Source organism: Panulirus ornatus, chromosome 4, assembly GCF_036320965.1.
Source record: "Panulirus ornatus isolate Po-2019 chromosome 4, ASM3632096v1, whole genome shotgun sequence".
NCBI lineage: Eukaryota > Metazoa > Arthropoda > Malacostraca > Decapoda > Palinuridae > Panulirus > Panulirus ornatus.
The window spans coordinates 9,203,396-9,229,522 of record NC_092227.1 but is presented as its reverse complement, the minus strand read 5'-3'; the positions used below and the strand labels follow the sequence as shown (position 1 = coordinate 9,229,522).

The 26,127-nt window shown below is 44.3% G+C and overlaps 1 protein-coding gene across 5 annotated transcripts in view; it reads right to left on the bottom strand.

Annotated features, from left to right (window-relative positions):
- The window catches only part of LOC139765626 (BAI1-associated protein 3-like), a 463,094-nt gene that overhangs the window by 47,599 nt on the left and 389,368 nt on the right, over positions 1-26,127 (bottom strand). For 4 of the 5 annotated variants that reach the window (XR_011716708.1, XM_071693318.1, XM_071693310.1 and 1 more), the window contains 3 exons: positions 14,934-15,058; positions 14,006-14,134; positions 1,358-1,489 (listed from right to left, as the gene is read on the bottom strand). Coding sequence is in view for 4 of the 5 variants with exons in the window: in XM_071693318.1 (XP_071549419.1) it covers positions 1,358-1,489; positions 14,006-14,134; positions 14,934-15,058 (386 nt within the window). In the remaining variant the exon portion in view is untranslated. The remainder of the gene's footprint in view (positions 1-1,357; positions 1,490-14,005; positions 14,135-14,933; positions 15,059-26,127) is intronic. The other variant, XM_071693329.1, reaches the window with a different exon arrangement.

The window sequence follows — 26,127 nt, the reverse complement described above, 5'->3', positions numbered from 1 at the left end:
CTCCAGCCCAACCCAAGCTTCAGCGATCTCCGTTTTCTATTCATAGTAACGGCAGAAGCTCATACTACTACGCGCACTCCACCTAAATGCTTGTTTACATATTGCCCCGAGAGATCGCTTTCTGCTTCCACGAATGCCAAAGTGGACTTTTGGGGGAGTAATAAATAAAGAGATATAGGGAAGTGTAATAAGAGTAGTTGAACAATACGGGTTAAATTCAATCTACAAACACGATTAACAGATTGGAGGCGCACGATTACATACGTAGACACACCATGTCGTCTGCTTCTCCCGGACGAGGGATTTTGCTGCAAGATGTTAAAGTATACCAGGTATACACGTTCATTTGAATAACTGACAGTATTTTATATCTATATCTTTTTTATGGGATTACATCCTATATTTTTTCCTATCGCTGAGACCGTAACGCATTGACGGAGCCGCCCACGGTCGAGCGCACAGGTTCGAATCCATTTTGGAGTTGGAGTTGGGGAGGATCTTTGTTGAGCCTGGCTTGATCACATTCTTACGACTATATATTGCAATCCTACCACACCAAGCCTAACAGAAACTCATCCTAGTATATTCTAAGTTTACCCACATAGCTAAATGACAACTAAGTGTAAGTTCTAACCTAAGTTTACCCACCTAGCTAACTGATAACTAAGTGTAAGTTCTAACCTAAGTTTACCCACCTGGCTAACTTATAGCTAAGGCAAGACCTGTCCGTTGTACTCCAGCTGTGTGGTCCCTGGAAAGGACACACACACACACACACACACACACACACGCACACCAGAGGGACAATGTTATGGTGTGAGGGTACAACACGTGTATGTACAAGGGGGAGACAGGATGACCATACGAAGGATATGGTTTCTGCCATGTCTCCAGGACTCCTCCCTGTGTTAGGAGGAGGAGGCGTTGTGACAGGTCGCTCGCTCACCTACTTCGATCAGTCTCCTCCCAACAGAGTGGCTGGGGTCGTGAGGAGTCTGGGCGAACTGGACCTGGACAAAATGTAAACCTAAATCCACAGTATCTGTTAAAAGAGAAGTATTCAACTTACCCTAACTTGACCTACGTCAAACTAGGATGGGTTAAACGACCGAATGGCACAGCCAGTGGGGGTCACACTCCACAAGTGTCGACAGCCACAAATTCATTTTCATTTGAGGCAATACTCACAAGGGGCGAAACGACTGGAGTCATAACGAGGCTAATAAAAGCCATTAATACAGAAAAAAGGAAACCACAGCGACTAAATCCCAACGCAGACAATGTAACTAAATCCCTCACCGAAATGATTATGAACTTTAAGGTGGCAGGGTTAAACGCTTCACTGAGGTCGACTTACGAGGAGAAGGCGTGGTCGTGATAGTCAAGGCCGGCCTGTAGGTCGAGGGTGAGGTGGAGGGCGAGCCTGGCCAACGACTCGAGAGCGGCGTCCCCGCCTGTCGCTATGCTGGCTTCTCTGTGACGGTCGTACCTGCGGGAGGAGACAGAAGACCTGCCTGAAGAGGGGTGTGTGTGTGTGTGTGTGTGTGTGTGTGTGTGTGTGTGTGTGATTACTACTTGTGTGATAACGTAGAAAGTCTTACATTCGTATTGTCCCGTTTCTTAACCTTGTATGTAAGTCATTACTCATATGTGGATATACATACATACATACACATACACACCCTAGCCTATACCAGGTAACCAATTTCTCGACCCAGCCCCATGGGGGAGGATGAACAGCTAGGATTGGCTGTGGGTCAACTACCGCGCCCAGGATGAAACCCGAGCGGGCTCGTGTGTGTGTGTGTGTGTGTGTGTGTGTGTTCAAACTGGCCTTCCTAGAAATATTTAATGCGTTGTAATCCATTCCATTAAACCCAATCACGCACATCAATGCACACAAACAAGGGAACACATGAGACATATCAACGCACAGACGGAAGCACGAATACATACATGAATATACACAAATATTTACACATGTAGAAGTACATATATATATATTTGGACACTGATATTGGCACATAATCACAAACACACAAAAAATAAGCATACACACACACACAATGGCACACACACACACACACACACACACCACGAGCCTTCATGGTGTTATGTTTAGCGTTGCTGACCATGAATCACCTCGGGCCGTGGGTGCCAGATCTGCATGGTTTCGAATCCTGGGCGTGGCAATCGGCCCACATCCAACCTAGGTGTTCAGCCTCCCCTCAGGGCTGGTCGACAAATGGGTACCTGGCTTCGGCTGGGATGTGTGCGTGTGTGCATACATACATAGGAGTAGATATATATATATATATATATATATATATATATATATATATATATATATATATATATATATATACAGGGTTAAGAGACGGGGCAACAAGAGTATAAAACTCCCTCCCCGTAACCAACAAATATCAACCACACACAATACAAAACTAATAAGTACAAATAAGTAAATACACTCACGGTATAGCAATGAGTCTATAGTTATCAAACCACTGTGAATCCTTCACTGGGAATATTTAGCATCTCAACAAAGGTATACTCAGTCTTCTTGAGTATACCTGGGGGTCGTCGACTCGACGTCCTTCTCTGGGACGTGAGTATCAACCCAACCTACATAAACACACGCGGGGCTAACCCACACACTCTACATCTGTGGAACTCCTCACAGGTTCCCTGTAGCCTCCTGCCCTCCCATGTCATCGTAGTGGCTGCTGCTCTTGCACATGCCACACCGACCGTCCGCTCTCTCTCTCTCTCTCTCTCTCTCTCTCTCTCTCTCTCTGATCGATCGATCGCTCGATCGAGCATAAGCCCCTCTGATATAGCTAGGGGCATAGACGTACACTTCACACAAGACGAACAACATGCACCATAGAGCTCACTACACTATAGTTACGCACGGACCGACCTGTGCCAGTAATGGCACCCCGAGCACACACACACACACACACACACACACACAATCTGAGACAGTAATAGTAAACGTAAGAACAGACTGTCATTGACAAGAACCCGTGCCAAAGCTTAATCCTTGGCGAATCTTTACACACACACACACACACTACTCAGGGGCATACAATGCATCGAGAGCGTGTATGATCTTAGAAATATACTGAACACCTTAATAAAAACATGTTTGAGAAACAGATCAGTGAGGCTCCTCACTCATCAGGCCAGGAATGATGTCAATGCTGAAAAGAAAGGCTCAGTTATCAGCTGTGACGATGTAAACAAAGCAAAACTTGACTCTCGGATTTTCCTCAGTAAAACTTACCTCACTGTAGAGGACTGAGATCCATTGCTGCTGATCCATGAGGAAGTTTTTGTCTTAAAGCGACCTGGAGAAACGTTTTGGATTCCTTACATATAGTCTTAACGTATTAAATCACCGAGAAGGATCCTCTGCTCGTACAGAAGCGTCGGAGGTAACTGGAGGCAACGTCATCGAAGGAGGCGGAGCCAGCAGTCGATACCAGCCAATCGGAGAAGACCCGTAGAGACGCCCAGCAAAATAGTCATTTGTTCTCCATTTAAACAATGTATTCTCTCGTGTTGTTCGTCTGTGTGAACAAGGCTTTACTCCGAAACGCATTACAAGTAAAACTTAAGCTCCAATAGACAAAAGAAGGATGAAAATTTTATGGTAAAATGGCCAATCCTCGTGTGGCATGTTTCCACACAAAAAACTAGAGGAAGCAGCGACCAGACGCATTGCTCCGGGCCTAAGCCCAAGTGGCGCGGACAAAATATAACCTGCAGAAAAGGGGTAGAGGAGGAGGAGGAGGAGGGACCAAAGTGGCGGACTGAAAGGGATGGTTGCAAAATTCTCGAATCCACTCTTGCTGTTAGGAAAGCACTCCCTCCGTACCAGAACTGATGAAGCCCCTGTAGATAACAGAATAGCTGCCCACGAGAAGAGTAAATAATCAAGCCACTAATAATGCATCCCGACCAGCCTTTGTAATACAGGTAACTGTAAGGCCTCCAGCATAATTTAGAGGAATAGGATCAAGCCCAACAATGTTTTTGTTATCACAGGGTTGGATGGCAGCGTTTGGAAACTGAACAGGAGGAGAAATAAGTGACACTTCGATGCACGGTATATACTGGGAAATACTAAACTCCGTCTTAGCACTGTCGAACTCGATCAGGGTACTACATGCCCAGTCTGAGATGCTGCACAAAGTCCAAACTGAGGGAAGAGAAGGCATAGATGGAGGAGGGAGGAGAGGTGAGTTTAGGTGTGTTAGGTGGAATCAACATTGCAAGAGTAAATAGGGTTAAAAAAAAGTTGATTAGAAAAGTTCAACTGACGACTTAGCATGTAAGACGCACATATATACTCAAGAGCGCAAAAAGCTGATCTTAAAGCCAATATTTCGTGACTGTATACAGACAAGAGCGACCAATTTAAGCATGTTGTCCATGGGGCTGGTAATCTTTGGATCCTCTACGCGTCCGTCTCGTCCATGGCAGGTGTGGCTATTGCGTCCATGGATGACTCATGATTATATCACAAAAATTTCCACTCCTCTTGCTTTGAATTTTCACTTTAAGGAAGCGGGTGTTCATTCAGGGGCTCCAACTGTCTTGGTGATGTGGAGGGCGTGGACTCTGCACTCGAATCAGTAGCAGGGAACGGTCTGTTATCCCATCTGTGGTGTGAGTGGCTCTCACTCAGTCTCAGGAACGTGTGCCCTACTGTTCTTTAGTTCCTCTTTAATGGTATGGAGCACATCATAAATGGGTGTAACATGACCTTGGATTTATCTCATTTCCAAATCATTCTTCCCCCTTACCCTTGAGCTTTGTGTCACTCAGAGCCAGAACATCCAGGTTCCTTTCCTCAACTTGGTTACATCGACACGCATTTGGGCACCTCACCCTGGCCTTTCGAGGAGGATGAGCTGGGCTCCTTCTTCTGTCCCGTCTTTGGGGAACGGCCCACTGGAATCCTATAGGGAGTTTATATATGGCTTTACAAACATAACTCGGCCATTCACAAGCCGAGTGGAGAAGCGTGAAACCTTCGCTTGGCATGCTGAGCAGTTAGCGAGCCTTTGAGACAAAGTAAGAGATGACCACCTTCCTTGTTCTTAATTCCCCAGACTTTATGACACCATTTACGATATCGAAGGATGCCTTTGCGAAGGAGGTAGGTGCTTCCCTCCTGCAGTCCCATCACCATAAGCTGTTGCCGAGCGTGTATGCCAGTAGGATGAATAGAATACTTAAGTGGTTAAGGTCGTTGACCATGAGTCAATTTGCGGGCCCTTAAGGGCTCGAATCTTGGAGTGGGCAGGTGACTCACAGCCTAGTAAGGGGGATTCCACCTGCAAAATGAAAACACTTGAGATTCAAAAGGCTCCTTCGACGAAGTTGCATCATCGTGAAAGGAAGGAAAAGCGCACAGTTTCGCCAAGGAACTTCGCGCTATATCTCTCCTATTTCTATAACGTCAATCATTAATACAATGTAAAACTTTGGTCCTCCACAGCCATAAATCTGGAAACCTCATTGGATATACACCACTATACACCTGAAAACCATATTGGTTATACACAGCTATAAACCTGATAACCTTATTGGTTATACACGGTCATAAACCTGATAACCTTATTGGTTATACACAGCTATAAACCTGATAACCTTATTGGTTATACACAGCTATAAACCTGATAACCTTATTGGTTATACAAAGCCATTAATATGAAAACCTTATACATGTAACAAAATTCTATGGTAATACGACGACTGATCGAAACACAGGAGAATATACACAGTAACCAAAGAGTTTCATGAAATATATATATATATATATATATATATATATATATATATATATATATATATATATATATATATATATATATATACTTTCTAGATAAAAAAAAAACAATAGAAAACGCAATAGCTCTGTCAATGAATGTTTTGGGGGTCCCCGGAAAAAAAATATCCTTCCAACTACCTAAGTGTGTATATATATATATATATACATTTTGTGTGTTTCTGTAATGCAACAGTTAGTTCAGGACAGATATACATATTTCACACATATGAGAATATAAAAAGAAGACGAGTTGAGTCGATAATGAACAGATATAGCAGCAGCAGCAGCAGCAGCAGCAGCGACAACAGCGTCATCTGCATATAGAAATAATCTAGAGAATCCCAGCAAGCTCCTTCTGTGAGCAACATAGGCAAGCCAAGCCATGGAGGACGAGTGGGATGGACGGAAGGGAGGGTGGAAAGGAAACGGGGAATGGGAGGAGAGAGGGGAAGGGGGTGGAAGGGGGAACGATATGGGTGGGTGGGGGAAGGGGTGGAAAAAAGGGAGAGGGGAAGAGAACGCGTTGTAAGGGAGGGAAAGACGAGGGATGGATGGATGGAGAGTGACCTGCTTAAGGGAATGGAGGAAACGAGGTGAGTAAGACGAAAAAAGAAACGAGTCAAAAGGAAGGAAGGAAGGAAGGAGGGAAGGAAAGGCTGGAAGGGTAATGTGATCACAGAGAAGATGGAAAGGGAACTTTACTGAGGGGGAAAATGGAAAGAGGAAGCCAAGTCACAAAGATGAAGAGGATGGGAAATCTATACAAGAGGAGGGAAAGGAAAGTTACATGATCACAAAGGAACGGAAGAGAAAGACAGAGGAAGGGTGATGGGGATGTATGAGAGAGAGAGAGAGAGAGAGAGAGAGAGAGAGAGAGAGAGAGAGAGAGAGAGAGAGAGAGAGAGAGAGAGAGAGAGAGAGAGAGAGAGAGCTGGAGGTCGAGAAGTAAACACAGGTCAGGAGGACATGGTTGGTACAGTACATTTTCTTCTTGAAGGTTGACCTCGTACGCATGCATGTCACTACCAAGGCAGCCAGGTCAAGTGCTGAGCGTGGCGTCTCACCACTTACCTCTCATGCCGCCACTACTCAGGCTGTCATGCCACTAAGCATGCCATTCATAAGCTGTCATGCCACTCCTCAGGCTGTCGTGCTACTACACAGGCTGTCACGCCACTACTCAAGCTGTCATGTCATATCACTAAGCAGATTGTCATGCCACTACTCATGCTGACATGCCATTACTCATGCTGCCATGCCACTACTCGGGCTGTCATGCCACTACACACACAGCTGGCGAACACGATGCAGAAAGCAGGCTTGATGATAATGGACCAACACAGGTGGATGATGAAGAAGATGATGAAGCTAGCGGTGAGGGCAAATCGAGAAATGACAGCAAGATATGAATGGTGGAAAAGATGAAAATTATAGAAGAGAGAATCACAGAGTGTAAAGAAGAAGACGTGGAAAATACACGGTAACACGAAAAGGGATAAAGGCATTTAGGAAAGAGGAATAGAAAAGAGTGAGAGACAATATACCAGTGAATTAGTGGACAAATGGAAGATGATTCTGAAGACGAGTGATTAAGATGCAAACGTAAACTGTGTGAAAGAGGCACTACCCCAAAGGCTAATGCTAACAACACACATAGGACGCGAAGCAACACAGATTTTTCAGAACACCAAACTGGCTTAATGAATAGATTTACCCACAGAAGATGTTCTCGTATGCCCAGATGTTTGACGAGACTGCGATGTCTTAGACACAAGGAGAAAATTGGTTACAGGGACGATATATTTCGATGACTGATACGTTGTGGGTATTTCACTGTAGGAAATGATACTGTGGGTAAGTGGTTATATGTGGGGGGTGCGGAGCTGTGGGTGGGTGGGATTCTGGGAGTACGTGATAGTTAAAGGAGGAACTCTGTGTACTGAGGGTTCTGTGGGTAAGGGACTTTGTGGGTGGGGGACTCTATACGTGGAGAACTCTGTGGGTAGGGAACTCTGTGGGTTGGGAATTCTGTGGGTGGGGAAAACTGTGGGATTAGGAATCTGTGGGTGGAGGACTCTATGGGTGGGGAACACTGTGGGTGGAGAAACTGTGGGAGTAGGACTCCGTGGGTTGGGGAAATCTGTGGGATTCTGTAGATATGGAAGTCTGAGGGTGGAGGAAATGTTCGTGGGAAATGCTGTAAATTAAATGAATTCTATGGGTAAGTGTGTGTGTGTGTGTGTGTGTGTGTGTGTGTGTGTGTGGAAGATGGTTACGGTTCCAATTTTCTTTGACGTAACTAGAGATGTCTAGGCGTAGTAGGGTCCCATTTCCTGTCCAGTATTTCTACGTAGATATCTCTCTCTTTCCTCCCCTCACTCACCTTCCACACACACACACACACGGTAACCCAATACACTATCCTTTCAGAGCCTCACATTCGGCCTGGTGTCCCTTTGTGGACGGAGGGACCTGAAAACTCGCTACCTCGCCACGCACTCCCCTTACCAAGTCACACACACTCTCACCAGTGGGCTACACTCTCTTTCGATGACACACTCACCTATCAACGCACTCCTCGTTGGACAAGCTTACTTTCAGCAACTCACGCACTTCAGTGCATTCCTACGCTAACATCCTCCTTCTCTAACACACTCAGGAAATACACTCATTTAACAACGCACCCTCAACACGCTCCCTCGCTAACATATTCCTTCACAAAGATCTCTCGCCACACCTACTCCGTCCCCAGAAATCTCACCGACACACTCTGTCCTCAACGTACGCAGATCACACACTCCTACCAGTTAACTGCACTGCTTTCTACACTCACGCCAACATCCGCTGGATATACTTCAACACTCCCTACACTCCTTACACCTACAAGTGTACATCGACACCAACGTGTATATATACCATGCAGAGCGTTGGTCCAGCTTCTTGTGCATTCTTAATTCTTACACAGAACCCAACACACATTTCTTGTAGACGCTGGCAAACTGCATGATCAACATGAACAATCAACACATGTATCTTTGATAAGAAGATCCATGACATGTACCTCCTCAGACACCCTTTCCATATCATAGATATGGGATTAAGATCTACAGGAGACGTTCATAACCGCGACAACACACCTTTGGTGCATCATAAACCATAGATACATCAAAATAACAAACACAAGTCATACAATCACCCACAGGACCAGTTCATCCTCCAATAAAACCGACCGAAAACCACCAACAAACTTCGAATCCAACACCACAATCATCAATATGCAAGTTACAGAGTTTCATTATCCTTTGTAGACTGCCAGATTAGGTTCTGGTGAGTGACAATGGCTAACTTTTCTACCCAACTCAGTTTCGAGGTCTCGTTAGGATGCGTTCGAGATTTGCAGCGAATAACTTTTGAATGATTCAGAGTTCAATGAAGGCCTCGACCGGACGCAGTTAATAAAGTTTCTAAGTTATTATTAGTAGTAGTACACGTAACCTTATTCTTATTGGTGTCATGAATTTAGAGGCAAGTGGACTAAATGACTCCGAGATCCCAATCAAAATCGACTCCTCGAGATAGATGCCTTTCTCTGTCTTCACGATGTTAACTCGTAACATATATGCAGATGATACGTTTATATCTAATTCTCGCGACTGATTTCTCTTGTTCTTCGATCGTCTGGACTCTATGAACGTGTCGATCTAGAATTCACATACGTTTGTGGAGTTTACAATAATGTCCTTGCCCTCCTCTAAGCGACTTGATAACTCGTTCGAAGCGTCTGGCTAGCTTGATGGAAGCCTAAATTAACATGTAATTTCGACCAAAAACTTCAAGTAATTATACCGTACTGAGAGCAGTGGCTTCCTTCCTTCCTTACCCCCTTCAGTGTACAGTGACCATCAAAATTCTAACCTATAAGATAAACTCAGAAGCTGTCAAATGAAAGATATTCTTAAAAATCAGCGAACGTAATACTCGAAAACCTAAAGACATGGTCGAAGATCAAAGACTACTTCTCTGGAGATCTACATTCGTCTTGTATGTCTTAAAACTCAACGTGCATGAACCATAAGGCATCGTACCTTGGTAAGAGGCACTTGGGGTCTGGAAGAAGAAGAGTGAGTGGAACGCTTGGGCCGTCACTTGGATGGACCGAGTGACCTTGTAGTTTTAAGCACCTTTTACCCTCAGTCGCTTGAGTCACTCTGGTGGAACGGGTGATCTTAAGGCTATAAAAGCACCTCTCTCTCTCTCTCTCTCTCTCTCTCTTTGGGTCGTCAGAAATCCCTCACGGAGAACCAAGTCATCCAGTGTCAGCGTCCATGTTCTTCGTCTCTGGTAGGTTTTGGTTGACCAAAATCTAGAAACAATAGGTAATCGTGTGGACGGTCAAGTTATTCACAGAGAGACAAGATTGCTTTCTTGGCCTTGTATACGAATGGCCTGTTAGTAAACACTAGAATATTACTCTCCCCTTGTTAACTGTTTCTACGCCGTACACACTTGGCTTTAGACCATTTGAGATAATTACTCTCAAGATTCTTTCCTAGTTTATCTTTTTTTTTTCTAACTAAAGATAATCCCTAATATAACTTATCTTCTCGTGTTTTTTTTTTCCGTTGATGTGTATGAAAAAAACTGCACATACGGATATCAACATTCATTTGTGAAATGTCAATCATTTGTCTTATATCAGTGTCAGGGTAAAGACATTTAGTTTTGGTTGTATATATATATATATATATATATATTTTTTTTTTCATACTATCCGCCATTTCCCGCGACAGCGAGGTAGCGTTAAGAACAGAGGACTGGGCCTTTGAGGAAATATCCTCACCTGGCCCTCTTCTCTGTTCCTTCTTTTGGAAAATTATATATATATTATATATATATATATATATATATATATATATATATATATATATATATATATATATATATATATATATATATAAAACAGTAGGTAAACTTAGTGGATATACTCAGTAGGTACACTCAGGAGAGACAGCATGTACACGCTGGAAACACACACACACACAGAGCAAGTATACACTCATGAGATATACTCAGCGGGACTATAAGATGGGTGGACACACTCAACATATACACACAGGAGACACACTCAGGGGCATACCCAGCAGTGACACTCAGGAGAATACATTCAGCAGGTACACACAGGGGATATACACTCAGCAAGCACACTCCGGACACACGCACTCAGGACAGGCAGCAAACAATGCACTCTACCGTGCGGGGGTCAGCTTAATGATCCAGTCTCACGCGTGCAGCTAGCTACTGGGAGGGAGAATATCATGAAGTGATCCAAAATGTTTCCCCAACAGAAAGTCTTGATCAAGGACTGCTCTCAGTGGGGCCTCCTCTGTTGTTTATGTGTGTGTGTGTGTGTGTGTGTGTGTGTGTGTGTGTGTGTGTGTGTGTGTGTATCTCAGCGTTATTGTAGAGATCAAATTGTTATGGCCCTTTTCCCTCTTGGTGTTCTGAACGCGAAAGAAACATTTCAGTCAACAAAGAGAAAATGATGAAGGGATGTTTCGTGCACCTGGCCCTAGACCTCTGGGCCTTCAAACCAAAAGGGGGTTTAGGTCTTGTACACTGCACAAGCAATGCCAGGCACGGAGTCTCACTGCCCTGCTTTCTCACAACATACCTCCACTTACCATCGTAAACAAAGCCTTGAAATACTTCCACCTCAGTACCATCACCTGAGACGCATCCACTTGCCTGTCGGACTCAAAAAACGAAACAAATAATAGACTGAAAAGTTTATTGAGAAAGGCCCTGTCAGTGAGGGGCGAGCCTGGCATTGCTTCTGTCGATCCTGAATATCACAGGAGGCGAGACAATGTGAAGATATGAAGTCTATAACCAGTCATGCAAGGTGGAAACTTGTGTGTTATACTGTGTAGGTGGTTTAGTGTCTATGGCAAATGGGGAGTGATATTGCCAAACCAATACCTTATGTCTATCTACTTACGTGTATATATATATATATATATATATATATATATATATATATATATATATATATATATATATGTGTATATATAGCAAGAGAGGAAAGTGATTGGTTCTCAGTGAATGTAGGTTTGCGGCAGGGGTGTGTGATGTCTCCATGGTTGTTTAATTTGTTTATGGATGGGGTTCTTAGGGAGGTGAATGCAAGAGTTTTGGAAAGAGGGGCAAGTATGAAGTCTGTTGGGGATGAGAGAGCTTGGGAAGTGAGTCAGTTGTTGTTCGCTGATGATACAGCGCTGGTGGCTGATTAATGTGAGAAACTGCAGAAGCTGGTGACTGAGTTTGGTAAAGTGTGTGAAAGAAGAAAGTTAAGAGTAAATGTGAATAAGAGGAAGGTTATTAGGTACAGTAAGGTTGAGGGTCAAGTCAATTGGGAGGTAAGTTTGAATGGAGAAAAACTGGAGGAAGTAAAGTGTTTTAGATATCTGGGAGTGGATCTGGCAGCGGATGGAACCATGGAAGCGGAAGTGGATCATAGGGTGGGGGAGGGGGGCGAAAATCCTGGGAGCCTTGAAGAATGTGGAAGTCGAGAACATTATCTCGGAAAGCAAAAATGTGTATGTTTGAAGGAATAGTGGTTCCAACAATGTTGTATGGTTGCGAGGCGTGGGCTATGGATAGAGTTGTGCGCAGGAGGATGGATGTGCTAGAAATGAGATGTTTGAGGACAATGTGTGGTGTGAGGTGGTTTGATCGAGTAAGTAACGTAAGGGTAAGAGAGATGTGTGGAAATAAAAAGAGCGTGGTTGAGAGAGCAGAAGAGGGTGTTTAGAAATGGTTTGGGCACATGGAGGGAATGAGTGAGGAAAGATTGACCAAGAGGATATATGTGTCGGAGGTGGAGGGAACAAGGAGAAGTGGGAGACCAAATTGGAGGTGGAAAGATGGAGTGAAAAAGATTTTGTGTGATCGGGGCCTGAACATGCAGCAGGGTGAAAGGAGGGCAAGGAATAGAGTGAATTGGATCGATGTGGTATACCGGGGTTGACGTGCTGTCAGTGGATTGAATCAGGGCATGTGAAGCGTCTTGGGTAAACCATGGAAAGCTGTGTAGGTATGTATATTTGCGTGTGTGGACGTATGTATATACATGTGTATGGGGGTGGGTTGGACCATTTCTTTCGTCTGTTTCCTTGCGCTACCTCGCAAACGCGGGAGACAGCGACAAAGCAAAAAAAAAAAAAAAAAAAAAAAAAATATATATATATATATATATATATATATATATATATATATATATATATATATATATGAAGTGCTTACATGCAATTTGTAAACTCTATCTTTGGTGTATGCGATGTCATCCAACTAAGCTGTGTTGTGAGACGGTGTCTCTGCCTAACTCATCTAATCGGTGGTCTACAGCGAGGGGGTGAAGAAGGAGGGTGGTGGGAGTCCTTGCTTATCTGTACGGAAGCATTTGTCAACTAATCTACGGCAGGGTTTGGGCACCACTAGGACCACTAGATCATGTTGAAGAGATAAAACAGGCGTGTCCCTCACACATGTCTAAATCTTCTACGTCTGACACTGTGTCACTACAGGATCCTCACAACTCCTCTACAGACTGCATGTCTCGATGTGCATTTCCAGAACTGCCGTGACTAAATAGGAGCAACACGTCCCAGGACGCCTGTGACCCCAAGGTCACCATCTACAGGGAACACGGTCTTGGGGGACGGTAAGTCACAACTTTGTATATACATACATACGGGAATGGCGTTGTATGGACGCACGTGGTAGAGGGGTGGGTGGAGGGGGCATTCAACTTGACACGTGTGGTGGAGAGGGGGGGGCGTTACCTTGACACGTGTGGTGGAGGGGGGGAAACGTTACCTTAAGACACGTGTGGTGGTAGAGGGGTTATTGCCTGGACGCGTGGAAATGGGGTTGGAGTGGGGGGGTGGGGTGTCGTTCATCGGGGACATCACCGGGGACACGTGTCCATGAGACGGGAGGGAGGGAGCGGCACCAGGACACGTGTCAAGTGAGTGAGGGAGGGAGAGGGGACGGCGCTGGAACACGTGTCAAGTGAGTGAGCGAGTGAGGGAGGGAGGGACACACCACTTGTGTGGGAGGGGTGAAGGGGGAGGGTGTGTCCGTCCATGGCGAGGCTCTAACCTTAAGGTGGCCTGAGCGTACCACTCCAGGGCGCCCTTCTTGAGCGCGTTGACCACCTCGCCCCGCACCTCCTTGTGGAAGGGACACACCTTCCAGTAGGAACGGCTCTCCGCCAGAAGCGCCAGACACCTGCGGACACACAGAGGCCACACAAACGCCAAAGGCACACGTCACTCACGACCCATCAAGGAACAAGACTACAAAGCAACAGTATATATGTATATATACATTATATATGTATATATACATCATATATGTATATATACATTATACATGGAAAAGGAAACACTAGATCCTGAGCGCTTTCGTGTATTAACTCTGAACAGTAACTGTCTACTAAAGATGTGTCAATACACGAAAGCGCTCAGGATTCCGTACTTCCTTTTCCATGTGTTTTCTTCAGCATATTCAAAAATCACGTGTCTATAATTATCATCAATTCTTATTCACTGCAAAACAGAGAAGGGCAGTGGTAATTCATGCTCAGATATACATCATATAATTGCAGTTATAAGAAATATGTTTATCATTATCATCGGGATAACCAAGAGTATGTTTATCTCCTCAGCCAATAACTGGAAACAACTCATTATGCAAATTGGAATTCTAGAGTGTCTGTCTTGATGATGACACGAGTATACAAAGTGGAAGGCCGTTTGGTTGTCAGTGTGTGCTTAAGTATGTGGTACGATGGAGTGCGTGGGAGACACTATGGTGATGTGGTGTATAGTGTGGGTGTGAGTATGTGTGAATGTGTGTGTGTGTGTGTGTGTGTGTGTGTGTGTGTGTGTGTGTGTGTGTGTGTGTGTGGTGAAGCATCGGTTGGACAGTGGTGGTGGTGGTGTGGTGGCGGTGGTAGGTGGGTGATGGTGTGGTGGTGGTGTGGCCGAAGAAGGTGGGTGGTAGGTGGGTGTGGCCGAAGACTCACTTTAGCAAAGCTTCCAGACGGATGGCATGAGTCTTGGAGGGCGTGGGGAAGAGCTCTCTGTGGCGCCGCACCTCCGTCAGGCAGTGCTCAACGAAGGCCATGTACGACTCCGCCAGCATCTCCTCCTGCAGGAGGGAGGGAAGAGGTCAAAGTCCTTAGGACAAAGGTCAAGTTCATGTCTCTCTTTTTTTCATTCTCTCTTGCATAGGGGGAAGGGGCGGGGGAAAGGAAGAAAGGAAGGTCAAGTGAGTTGACAAAGGGGAGAAATGGAATTCCACGAGAGGGTAAGCTCACACAGGACAGCGTGGAATACGAGTGATGGCGCCTCAGGAGGAGCCAGGGTTCATGTGCCTTTTAACACGTATCAAATCACGTCAGTCTAGAAGACGTGAGAAAGATCAAGTTTATGTTACTGATTCACATTTCTTTTTTTCTTACAGTAAAGAGTAAAGTCACAGAAGCTGGTCCTGGTAAGACCAGGTTGGCAGCGATACACAGAAACGAAGAAAAGAAAAAGAAAATTAGAATTATTTCTTCACATTAAAATCATATGAGATTTCCCACTTCTAAAACATCCATTTTTTTGTGTCAAAAATATTTCCCTAAACAGAAAATGCGAATAAACCTAAATAATTTACTCCAAATAGGGCATATCCTTTGCCTGCAGGGGCCACTGAAGTAAACCATCCCTTCATTTCCTCTCTCAAGTGTCATTATCTGTCACTTGGAACTCTACACACCTCGCAAGTCTCCATATACACCTCGCAAGTCTCCATATACACCTCGCAAGTCTCCATATACACCTCGCAAGTCTCCATATACACCTCGCAAGTCTCCATATACACCTCGCAAGTCTCCATATACACCTCGCAAGTCTCCATCTGCACCTCGCAAGTCTCCATATACACCTCGCAAGTCTCCATATACACCTCGCAAGTCTCCATATACACCTCGCAAGTCTCCATATACACCTCGCAAGTCTCCATATACACCTCGCAAGTCTCCATATACACCTCGCAAGTCTCCATATACACCTCGCAAGTCTCCATCAGCACCTCGCAAGTCTCCATATACACCTCGCAAGTCTCCATATACACCTCGCAAGTCTCCATATACACCTCGCAAGTCTCCATATACACCTCGCAAGTCTCCATATACACCTCGCAAGTCTCCATATACACCTCGCAAGTCTCCATATACACCTCGCAAGTCTCCATATACACCTCACAAGTCTCCATATACACCTCGCAAGTCTCCATATACACCTCGCAAGTCTCCATCTGCACCTCGCAAGTCTCCATATACACCTCGCAAGTCTCCATCTGCACCTCGCAAGTCTCCATCTGCACCTCGCAAGTCTCCATATACACCTCGCAAGTCTCCATATACACCTCGCAAGTCTCCATATACACCTCGCAAGTCTCCATATACACCTCGCAAGTCTCCATCTGCACCTCACAAGTCTCCATCTGCACCTCACAAGTCTCCATATACACCTCGCAAGTCTCCATATACACCTCGCAAGTCTCCATATACACCTCGCAAGTCTCCATCAGCTCTTGAGATCTTCCACGCTTGCAAACGCTTCGCGCCGTTGACAACCAACACAACCATCTCGTGGCCTTGCTTCCCAGAGGGCTTATCCGAGCTGAGCCACCGTCAGGGATCAAGGGAAGGTCGTGAGAGAGAGAGAGAGAGAGAGAGAGAGAGAGAGAGAGAGAGAGAGAGAGAGAGTGTGACCCCTTCCCTCCTCTCCCTTCTAACAGGAAGTAATCTGACAGTGAGGAGGAGGAGGCGGAGGAGGAGGAAGAAGAGGGAGGGAACGCACCACAACTCGGGCGTATTCTCTCTCTCTCTCTCTCTCTCTCTCTCTCTCTCTCTCTCTCTCTCTCTCTCTCTCAATGCTTTAATGGTACTCTCAGATAATTAGGCTTGCAACTGATCACTGCATTTGCTCAACATTTTCTTTCATTAATTATGTTAATTACGTGGAATAATGCCTCTCTCTCTCTCTCTCTCTCTCTCTCTCTCTCTCTCTCTCTCTCTCTCTCTCTCTCTCTCTCCCTTCAAGGCTTCGGGATACTTCATAGAGGGAATTTGATCCATTGTCATTACAATGAATGCAACAGAGAGAGAGAGAGAGAGAGAGAGAGAGAGAGAGAGAGAGAGAGAGAGAGAGAGAGAGAGAGAGAGAGAGAGAGATCCACGCTTGGTGACTGGTATTGCTATACGAGTGTTGGAGTGTCAGTGGGAACATGGGTATACCCACACGGGAGGGAGTATACCCCTAGGGCGAGTAGTATACCCACAAGACAGACAGTATACCTACAAGGGTGGGTATCATAAGCATAGGGGGGGTTAGTATACCTATAAGACAATATAGTATACCCATGGGGCGGTAGTTTATCTATGGTATACTCATAGGACGGGTAGTATACCCCTAGGAACGGCATGCAGTATACCCACAGAGCGGGTAGTATACCCACAGGGCAGGCACTATACACACAGTTAGGGCCAGTATACCCACAGTAGTGGCAGTATATCCACAGGGTAGGATGCGTACCAACAGTGTAGTACGTACTATACCCACAGGGTAGATAGTATACCAACAGGGCAGGCAGTATACCCACAGAAGGGGCAGTATACTTATAAGGCGGGCAGTTTACTCTACTCTCCCCTTCCAACACATCTCCTAAACTGCTTCTTCAGCAGTTCTTCTATCGAACGATTGATCGCTGGTTTGGTGACCGTCTGGTTATGTTTGTGTGTGTGTGTGTGTGTGTGTGTGTGTGTGTGTGTGTGGACGAGTTAATCCCTGAGGTAAGAGAGGTTCGTTCATTTGAAGCGGTAAATCCCCAAGGAAAGAGAAGGATTAGTTAAAATAATTAATCCATAATGTAAGAGGTTAATCGCTGAGGTAGGAGAAGGATTAGTTAAACCAATTAATCACTGAGGTAGGAGTAGGATTAGTTAAACCAGTTAATCCCTGAGGTAAGAGGAGGATTAGTTAAACCAGTTAATCCCTGAGGTAAGAGAAGGATTAGTTAAACCAATTAATCCCTGAGGTAAGAGGAGGATTAGTTAAAGCAATTAATCCCTGAGGTAAGAGGAGGATCAGTTAAAGCAATTAATCCCTGAAGGATTAGTTAAAACAGCTAATCCCTGAGTCAAGGAAAATGTGACTGAACCTCTTTCATTACCATGGTGAAAGAACCAGCTAAACCAGTTAATCCACGAGGTGAGAGGATTAATCCATGAGAGGATTAATCCATGAGAGGATTTATAAATATATATCTAAATCCCTGTCATCACAGGGGTGTTTTTTTTTTAAACCAGTTAACCGTGCCATGGCGGGGGGGGGGGGGTCTAGTTAACCCAATGGTATGAATACTAGGAACTGAACCAGTTAACCCTTAACTAAGACGAGTAGATGTACCAGATACCCCTTAACCAAGACGAGTAGATGAACCAGTTAACCCTTAACTAAGACGAGTAGATGTACCAGATACCCCTTAACCAAGACGAGTAGATGAACCAGTTAACCCTTAACCAAGACGAGTAGATGAACCAGTTAACCCTTAACTAAGACGAGTAGATGTACCAGATACCCCTTAACCAAGACGAGTAGATGAACCAGTTAACCCTTAACTAAGACGAGTAGATGAACCAGTTAACCCTTAACTAAGACGAGTAGATGAACCAGTTAACCCTTAACTAAGACGAGTAGATGAACCAGTTAACCCTTAACTAAGACGAGTAGATGAACCAGTTAACCCTTAACTAAGACGAGTAGATGAACCAGATACCCCTTAACCAAGACGAGTAGATGAACCAGTTAACCCTTAACTAAGACGAGTAGATGAACCAGTTAACCCTTAACTAAGACGAGTAGATGAACCAGTTAACCCTTAACTAAGACGAGTAGATGAACCAGTTAACCCTTAACCAAGACGAGTAGATGAACCAGTTAACCCTTAACCAAGACGAGTAGATGAACCAGTTAACCCTTAACCAAGACGAGTAGATGAACCAGTTAACCCTTAACTAAGACGAGTAGATGAACCAGTTAACCCTTAACTAAGACGAGTAGATGAACCAGATAACCCTTAAATAAGACGAGTAGATGACACACTTAACCCTTAACCAAGACGAGTAGATGTACCAGTTAACCCTTAACTAGGACGAGTAGATGTACCAGATACCCCTTAACTAGGACGAGTAGATGACACACTTAACCCTTAACCAAAAGGAGCTGGTGAACGAATTAATCACTACGTTAAGGGGATTACTCCATTGTACTAATTAATCCCTAAGCTAAGAGGAGGCTAGCTTGTGCCAATTAATCCCTGATGATGGGTGGGATGGGGGAAGGAGGATGAGGGAGGAGGAGAAGAGGAGAAGGAGGAACGTAACTGAACTAATTAATCCTCTAGCTGGGAGGATTAACTTAATCTTAACTCCGGGTCAGTGTTAATTCTGTCCATAGGTACTGATCTCGCTGTGGTAAAATGATCACTCGGGCTGTGGGGTGGGGGGCTGTGGTGGTTGGGGAGGATGGGAGGTTGAGGGGAGGAGGAGGAGGGGGTTTGAGGTTGGAGGAGGGAGGGAAGGTGAGTGTGGAGGGGGTGAGGGAGCTTGTGGCCGCGTAAGGTCGTCGCGACAGAGAAACAACATGCACGGGGACAACAGACACTGAAGGGAATAAGAACGGAGCGCAGATGAACGAAGAACGTAGAGCCACTAGAGAACGGTGAAATGGAAACGAAAACCTATGAAAATGATGTAGAATTTGGGTATGGAAAGAACAAGTCATAAAAAGTAGAAAAGAATGTGATATTAGATGGTAATGGGAAGGAGGTAGACGAGGAGGAAGACATGGGATTAAAAGAATATACGAGATCAGCTCAACGAAGAGGAGAGAACGAGGAAGAAAACGAGAACAGTTTAACGAAGAGGAGAGAAAGAGGAAGACCAAGAGACCAGGGTAACGAAAAGGAGAAAACGAGGAAGAATATACGAGAACAGTTTAACGAAGAGGAGAGAAAGAGGAAGACCAAGAGACCAGGTTAACGAAAAGGAGAGAACGAGGAAGAATATACGAGAACAGCTCAACGAAGAGGAGAGAGAGAACGAGGAAGAAAACGAGAAGAATTTGACAAAGATGAGAAAACGAGAAAGACCATACGAGACCAGATTAACGAACATGAGAGAACGAGGAAATAGACCAAGAAACCAGGTTAACGAAAAGAGAACGAGGAAGAATATACGAGAACAGCTCAACGAAGACGAGAGAACGACGAAAAGGACCACGAGACCCGGTTAACGAAACGGAGTGAACGAGGGATTAAACGACTGGTGGAGAACGCAGGAGGGAGGAAGCCAGTCACATGTTTGCGTCGGGGGAAGAAAATTTGTCAGAGTCGTCGAGGCGTCTTACCTGTGGAGACTTTTAGTTACGTGAGAGGAAGTCGTAATTAGGATACGAGGCCCCAGGTGCTCGAGGGAAGATGTCCTCAGGTGTGTGTGTGTGTGTGTGTGTGTGTGTGTGTGTGTGTGTGTGTGGGTGGGTGGGTGTGTGTGTGTCATGTTCTTCGTCTTTCTGTTTGTTTGCCTCTCTCTCTCTCTCTCTCTCTCTCTCTCTCTCTCTCTCTCTCTCTCTCTCTCTCTCTCTCTCTCTCCCCTTCCTGCCTTCACAACTGTTTCTTCTGCAATTCTCGTCTATCAATCTCTTCTCCTTTTCCTTCCTTTAGTGCCACACTCTCCACTTTCTCTTTCTATTTTTCTTTCTAATCATCATCATCTTATCCTCTCTCTCTCTCTCTCTCTCTCTCTCTCTCTCTCTCTCTCTCTCTCTCTATAACTCACCCTCACTACTCTTTCTCTTTTCCACAGTGTTTCCATTCTGTATTTATCTCTTTCTCATCCTCTTCATATGAATATCACTGTACGCACACTTCTATCCGTTCTCTTTCTCGCAGTGTTTCCTATCTCTTGTCACCCTCCTTATCATCAAGGACCTTCAACCACTTCCTCCTTCCTTCAGCCACTTCCTCCTTCCTTCAGCCACTTCCTTCTTCCTTCAACCACTTCCTCCTTCCTTCAACCACTTCCTCCTTCCGTCTCTCCTACGATTGAGATCTACGCCGGCTCTCGCTGACCTTCCGCCCCAAGACTACAACTTTAAGTTCCATCAACTTCACCAAACTCGCCCTGCGAAGTGTGCTCTGCCGGGCCGTGTGAGGGAGGGAGGGAGTTAGGGTAGGGTGGGGGCGGAGGTGTGCAGGGAGCGGGAGGGAGGGAGGGAGGGAGGGTCGGCAGTGGTAGGGAGGTAACAGGCTAGCGGGAGAGAGAGAGAGAGAGAGAGAGAGAGAGAGAGAGAGAGAGAGAGAGAGAGAGAGAGTATACGTAGATGCACACAGACCTCAAGGTTCAAACGAGGTGGTCAGGCCTTAACACTACTTAAAAAGAAAGAAAAAAAAATCAGTCCCCCTTAAAAACAATCGAAGAAAAGGATAGCAAACAAAGACTCTCTCTCTCTCTCTCTCTCTCTCTCTCTCTCTCTCTCTCTCTCTCTCTCTCCTCTCTCTCTCTCAGGCAACACAATGGACGGAAAATGGGTAGAACAAATAAAAAAAAAAATACCTTGCAGGATTAATATGCCTGAAGAAAATGTCCATAGGAAAGTCAGAAGGTAGAATGAACATAGTATGTCATGCACCCCATCACCAGTGACATGCATCCCTTCCTTTAAGAAATAGTCAGGTATTGTCTGGCAGGACGATAAAGATATAAAAACATTTAAAATTGTTTATCCTCTTTATGGAATTTTTTTTTTATATGGAATATAAATACAGAATACCTCCTATCTCGCTTGGACAGAGTAGAAATAATTCTTTTCAATATGTAACTTATGATTAGGAAATGGCTTTCAAACGTGACTTAAGATTATCTATTCCATATGTAGGCTAATAATATCAAGATATGTTTTTATGTGGAAAACAAGTATATTGATTTCAATTATTTGTGTTTTACGGAAGTTATTGATTTAAATTGTTTGTATTTTACTGAAGGTTTATTCTAGGGAAATAAAAGACCCTGAGGGTGAAAGGTCACCTTATGGTCATTCGTGCACAGTCGCGAAATACATCAAAAGATTTTCACACACACGAACAACCTGAAAACAAAACATACGTCTGGCAGTTCTCATTCTGGAATATTTCCCCCTCTGCCGAAGGTGAAGCGACTGGAACTATCGTACGGCAGGCAAGGGTTAGGCAACGAATATGGAAACCACAGCTTCCTGTTGTGGGTAAGGTAAGTACTGGCCAACAGAGTCAGATTTCAACCTAGATAAAGTTCTAGATATCAGAACTTTGTTCTAGGAGGGATAAAAAGGTAGTCACGGCTTAGATGAACCTATGCACGTTTCACTAGTAGGTCGAATCGCCTTGGCATCTAAACTTGCTGTGTAGGATTTTGGTCGCCTTAAGCTTTCACAAAAAACACATGAACATCCTGCAGATGATGTTGATCGCCTTTGCCTGAACGTTTGAACACCCTCAATAAGATGTTTGATCGCCACAACTTTCTTATACAATGATCCACGATTATAAAATGAAAAAAAATATGAATAACATATCCATGAACCTAGCCAAAAAAAAAAAAATAATATTTTCCCAACATTCACTTCAATTACCGCGGCCTGCTACACTCATTTAAAACTGCATGCTGTTAAATTAGTGATAAAGTGATCTTTACCCAACTTTTAATCAACCAAAGTGAAGCCGTGGACAAGAGAATTAAGTTTGTATTCATTCATTATATCACTAATTGAAACAAACTGTAAAATGATTTTTTTTTTCCCTTTCAAAACGTCCACCACAACACGTGACCTACCGTCATCACGTAGTGCGTGAGAACAGACATTAATCATAATGGAATCAGTTAACGAGATGTCATTAAAATGGGGAAGTCAGTCCATATCAAACCGTTGGCTGTGAAGGGCAGCACATACAACGAAGGGAAGATGACCTACCTGACGGAGTTACGGTGGCCAGAACCATCGTACACAACCACCACCTCTCACTGTCAGGAGAGATGCAATTCAAGTTTCTGTCTCGAGAAAGATGATTTACAGAGGCAATTCTTTACTATCTATCTCCCCACATGCACCACCATAAACCCATTTGCACTATGTGTGTTTTGTGTGGGTCTTCGAACCCTCCGTGTGATATATGTCGAGAGGCAGAATCAAAAGACTCGAGTCCGCAGGGAACACCCTTCATAATGAGAGAGAGAGAGAGAGAGAGAGAGAGAGAGAGAGAGAGAGAGAGAGAGAGAGAGAGAGAGAGAGAGAGAGAGAGAGAGAGAGAGAGAGAGCAGCCAACTTTGAATTTTGAAAACGGTTATTAACGTATGGGAAGCGAAAGTTTTTCGGGTTAACTTTCGCTTTTCCATCCCCATTTAATTTTTTTCCCCCAAAAAAGAGTCACAGTATTAAATCTATGCCCAAGGAGGGAGAATGTGATACGTAAGAATGGATATAACATTCAGTTTAATGCAGTAGTCTCGCCCCTCTGGCCTGTGATTCTAATTCAGCCTGGCACTACTGGAAGAATTTGAAGTTCAGGAAAAACGTGGGATTAAATATAACCTCGAGATATATATGGGTAAAAAGAAAAGAAAAAAAGAAAGAGCCTAATCTAGCTAGGATTACCGACAAATTCTCAGCAGTGGTCGACAGGAGCGAGGATAGAAGATAAAGGATAACAATACGGCTTCGACATATTCTTTTTTGCCTCGGATTCGGTAAAGTCAGAAGTGAGACACCATGTTTTGTTACACTAAATAAATAAATACTCCCACAGCAACAAATGTTCCTTTATGAACGTAAATTTTTTGCATTCTTTTTTAGGTGAAAAGACGTTCTATCATTGTTATATAAAACTGTATCAAACGACATAAACTGACAACCCACAAAATAAAACCTAAAAAATCTGCGCTTCCATATAGTTGAAAAGACGTTCAATCACTGTTATGAAAAGTATCAAACGACATAAACTGATTACCCAAATAATAAACCTGAGCTAATCTAATCTCGAATTCCTTCCGCTTATCCTTAACTTCTTTTGTGACTCGGGTCTTGTATCCATAACTGCTTAACGAGAAGCCTCGCCCTCTTTTCCCCTACTGTTCTTCTTTCCTCTTTAAAGCGCAACGTTGCATTCCTCCACCTCTTTCAGGCTCAGTTCACCTTGTACTGCTCCATCTTCGTCTTCTTTCATCACAACTGCCGTAGTGGAACTTAAGATCTGGACTATTTCTTTTTTTTCAGATGCAGCAACAGCATATATATAAAGCTGGTGCCTCTAAACTTCAATTTCTTCTTAAATTCCTTCTTTTGAACCTCTACATAAACTTTGCACCTCTTTAATGGCTCTATAACTCCATAACTCATCCCTATAAACATACCTGTGATCACCATGATTACCCTAAGTCTACATCTAAGAAATTTCAAATCTTGTTCAGATGCAAATTATTCTCTTGAAACACTGCCCCACTTCAGCAAGACTAAATAGTTCCTGTTTGGAGCACTGCTCTCGCGTCTGGGCAGGTTCTAAGTAAACATACTTGATGGAGTCGAATCCACATCAGTTCTCCCTATTAACCTTCTCAGTCTCACCCGATTTTCTAGCTTGTCTACGGTCGGTTCTCCCTCCTTCTTCAATAGATCTGGTATCTGTTCTTCAGAAATTTGTGGTCCCGGGCACCAGCTAAGCCACGTTACACTTGGTAAACCAGTGAGTGTATCAGATAACCACTTTGTCGCAGTTAGCAACTCAGAGGGAAGATTGCTAGGGGGATATGTCTCTCTCTCTCCTACACTCACTCAGCCTTAAACTCAAAGGCGGACTGCTAGGATATCAAGTCTCTCTACCCTACACTCCCTCAGTCTCTCTCTATCCTACACTCCCTCAGCCTCTCTCTACCCTACGCTCCCTCAGCCTCTCTCTACCCTACACTCCCTCAGCCTCTCTCTAACCTACGCTCCCTCAGCCTTGAAATTCATTTACTCCTCATGTCTTTCCCGTTCCTTTCTAAAATTCAGGTTTCCCTCATATTACATTATTCATCCCGTCTTCTCTCCTTTCTCATTTATCTCTTTCATATTCCATGCAGTGCCTGGCCTCGTTAAGGAACCGACGACATGAGACAATAAAAGGAGTAACATTACGCAGCCTCATTTAGGATGATCATATTATCCAGCTATACACAGTTAACGAACTCTTAAGTTATGTCATGTACTAATTAGTCTGGCGTGGAATGTCACCGCTGTCTGCCACGGCAATATTACGCAAAATTATTTCGTTAGTGTTGGTGTGTGTGTGTGTGTGTGTGTGTGTGTGTGTGTATATATATATATATATATATATATATATATATATATATATATATATATATATATATATATATATATATATATATATATTGGAAAGGATCACAATTTTGCGCGTGATCAAGTATATTCCTAAGAGACCACGGGGCAAAAGGAAACACGATAAATTCCCAAGTGCACTTTCGTGTAATAATCACATCATCGGGGTAGACAAAAGGGAGAAATATAAGTTAAATACGTATCTAATTACACACACACACACACACACACACACACACACACACACACACATCGCTGACCATGGTTCACGCTTGGACTCGCCCGGGTTCGAATTCTGGGCACGAAAGTCAGTCCACAGCCAACTTAGCTGCTCTTCCTCACCTCTGGGCTGGTCGGTGAATGGGTACGTGGCTTACGATCGTGTGTGTGTGTGTGTGTGTGTGTGTGTGTGTGTCGGAAGGGTTAGCTGGCGGCGGCACAAGTGAGCCCGCGCTACAGTGGCTGTCCAGTTCCCCTCCCTAGCTGAGGCTGCTATCTTCCTTATCTTCCACGTGGATTGCTGGCATTCACTCTACTGACAAACACTCTCCCTAGCGCACACATAACACCGGAGATCACGTAACTCACACCCTTACTCCTTAGCTTTAAATCTTCCCTCCGGTGAGCGATACGCGGTAGCCCAGCCTAGTTGCCACATGCCGTCTTAGGAAAAAGAAGGTCTAGAGATGAAAAGCATCACGGGTATCGAACTCTCTCCCTATACTTTACAATCAGGGTAATTACACATAGGTTGTTACA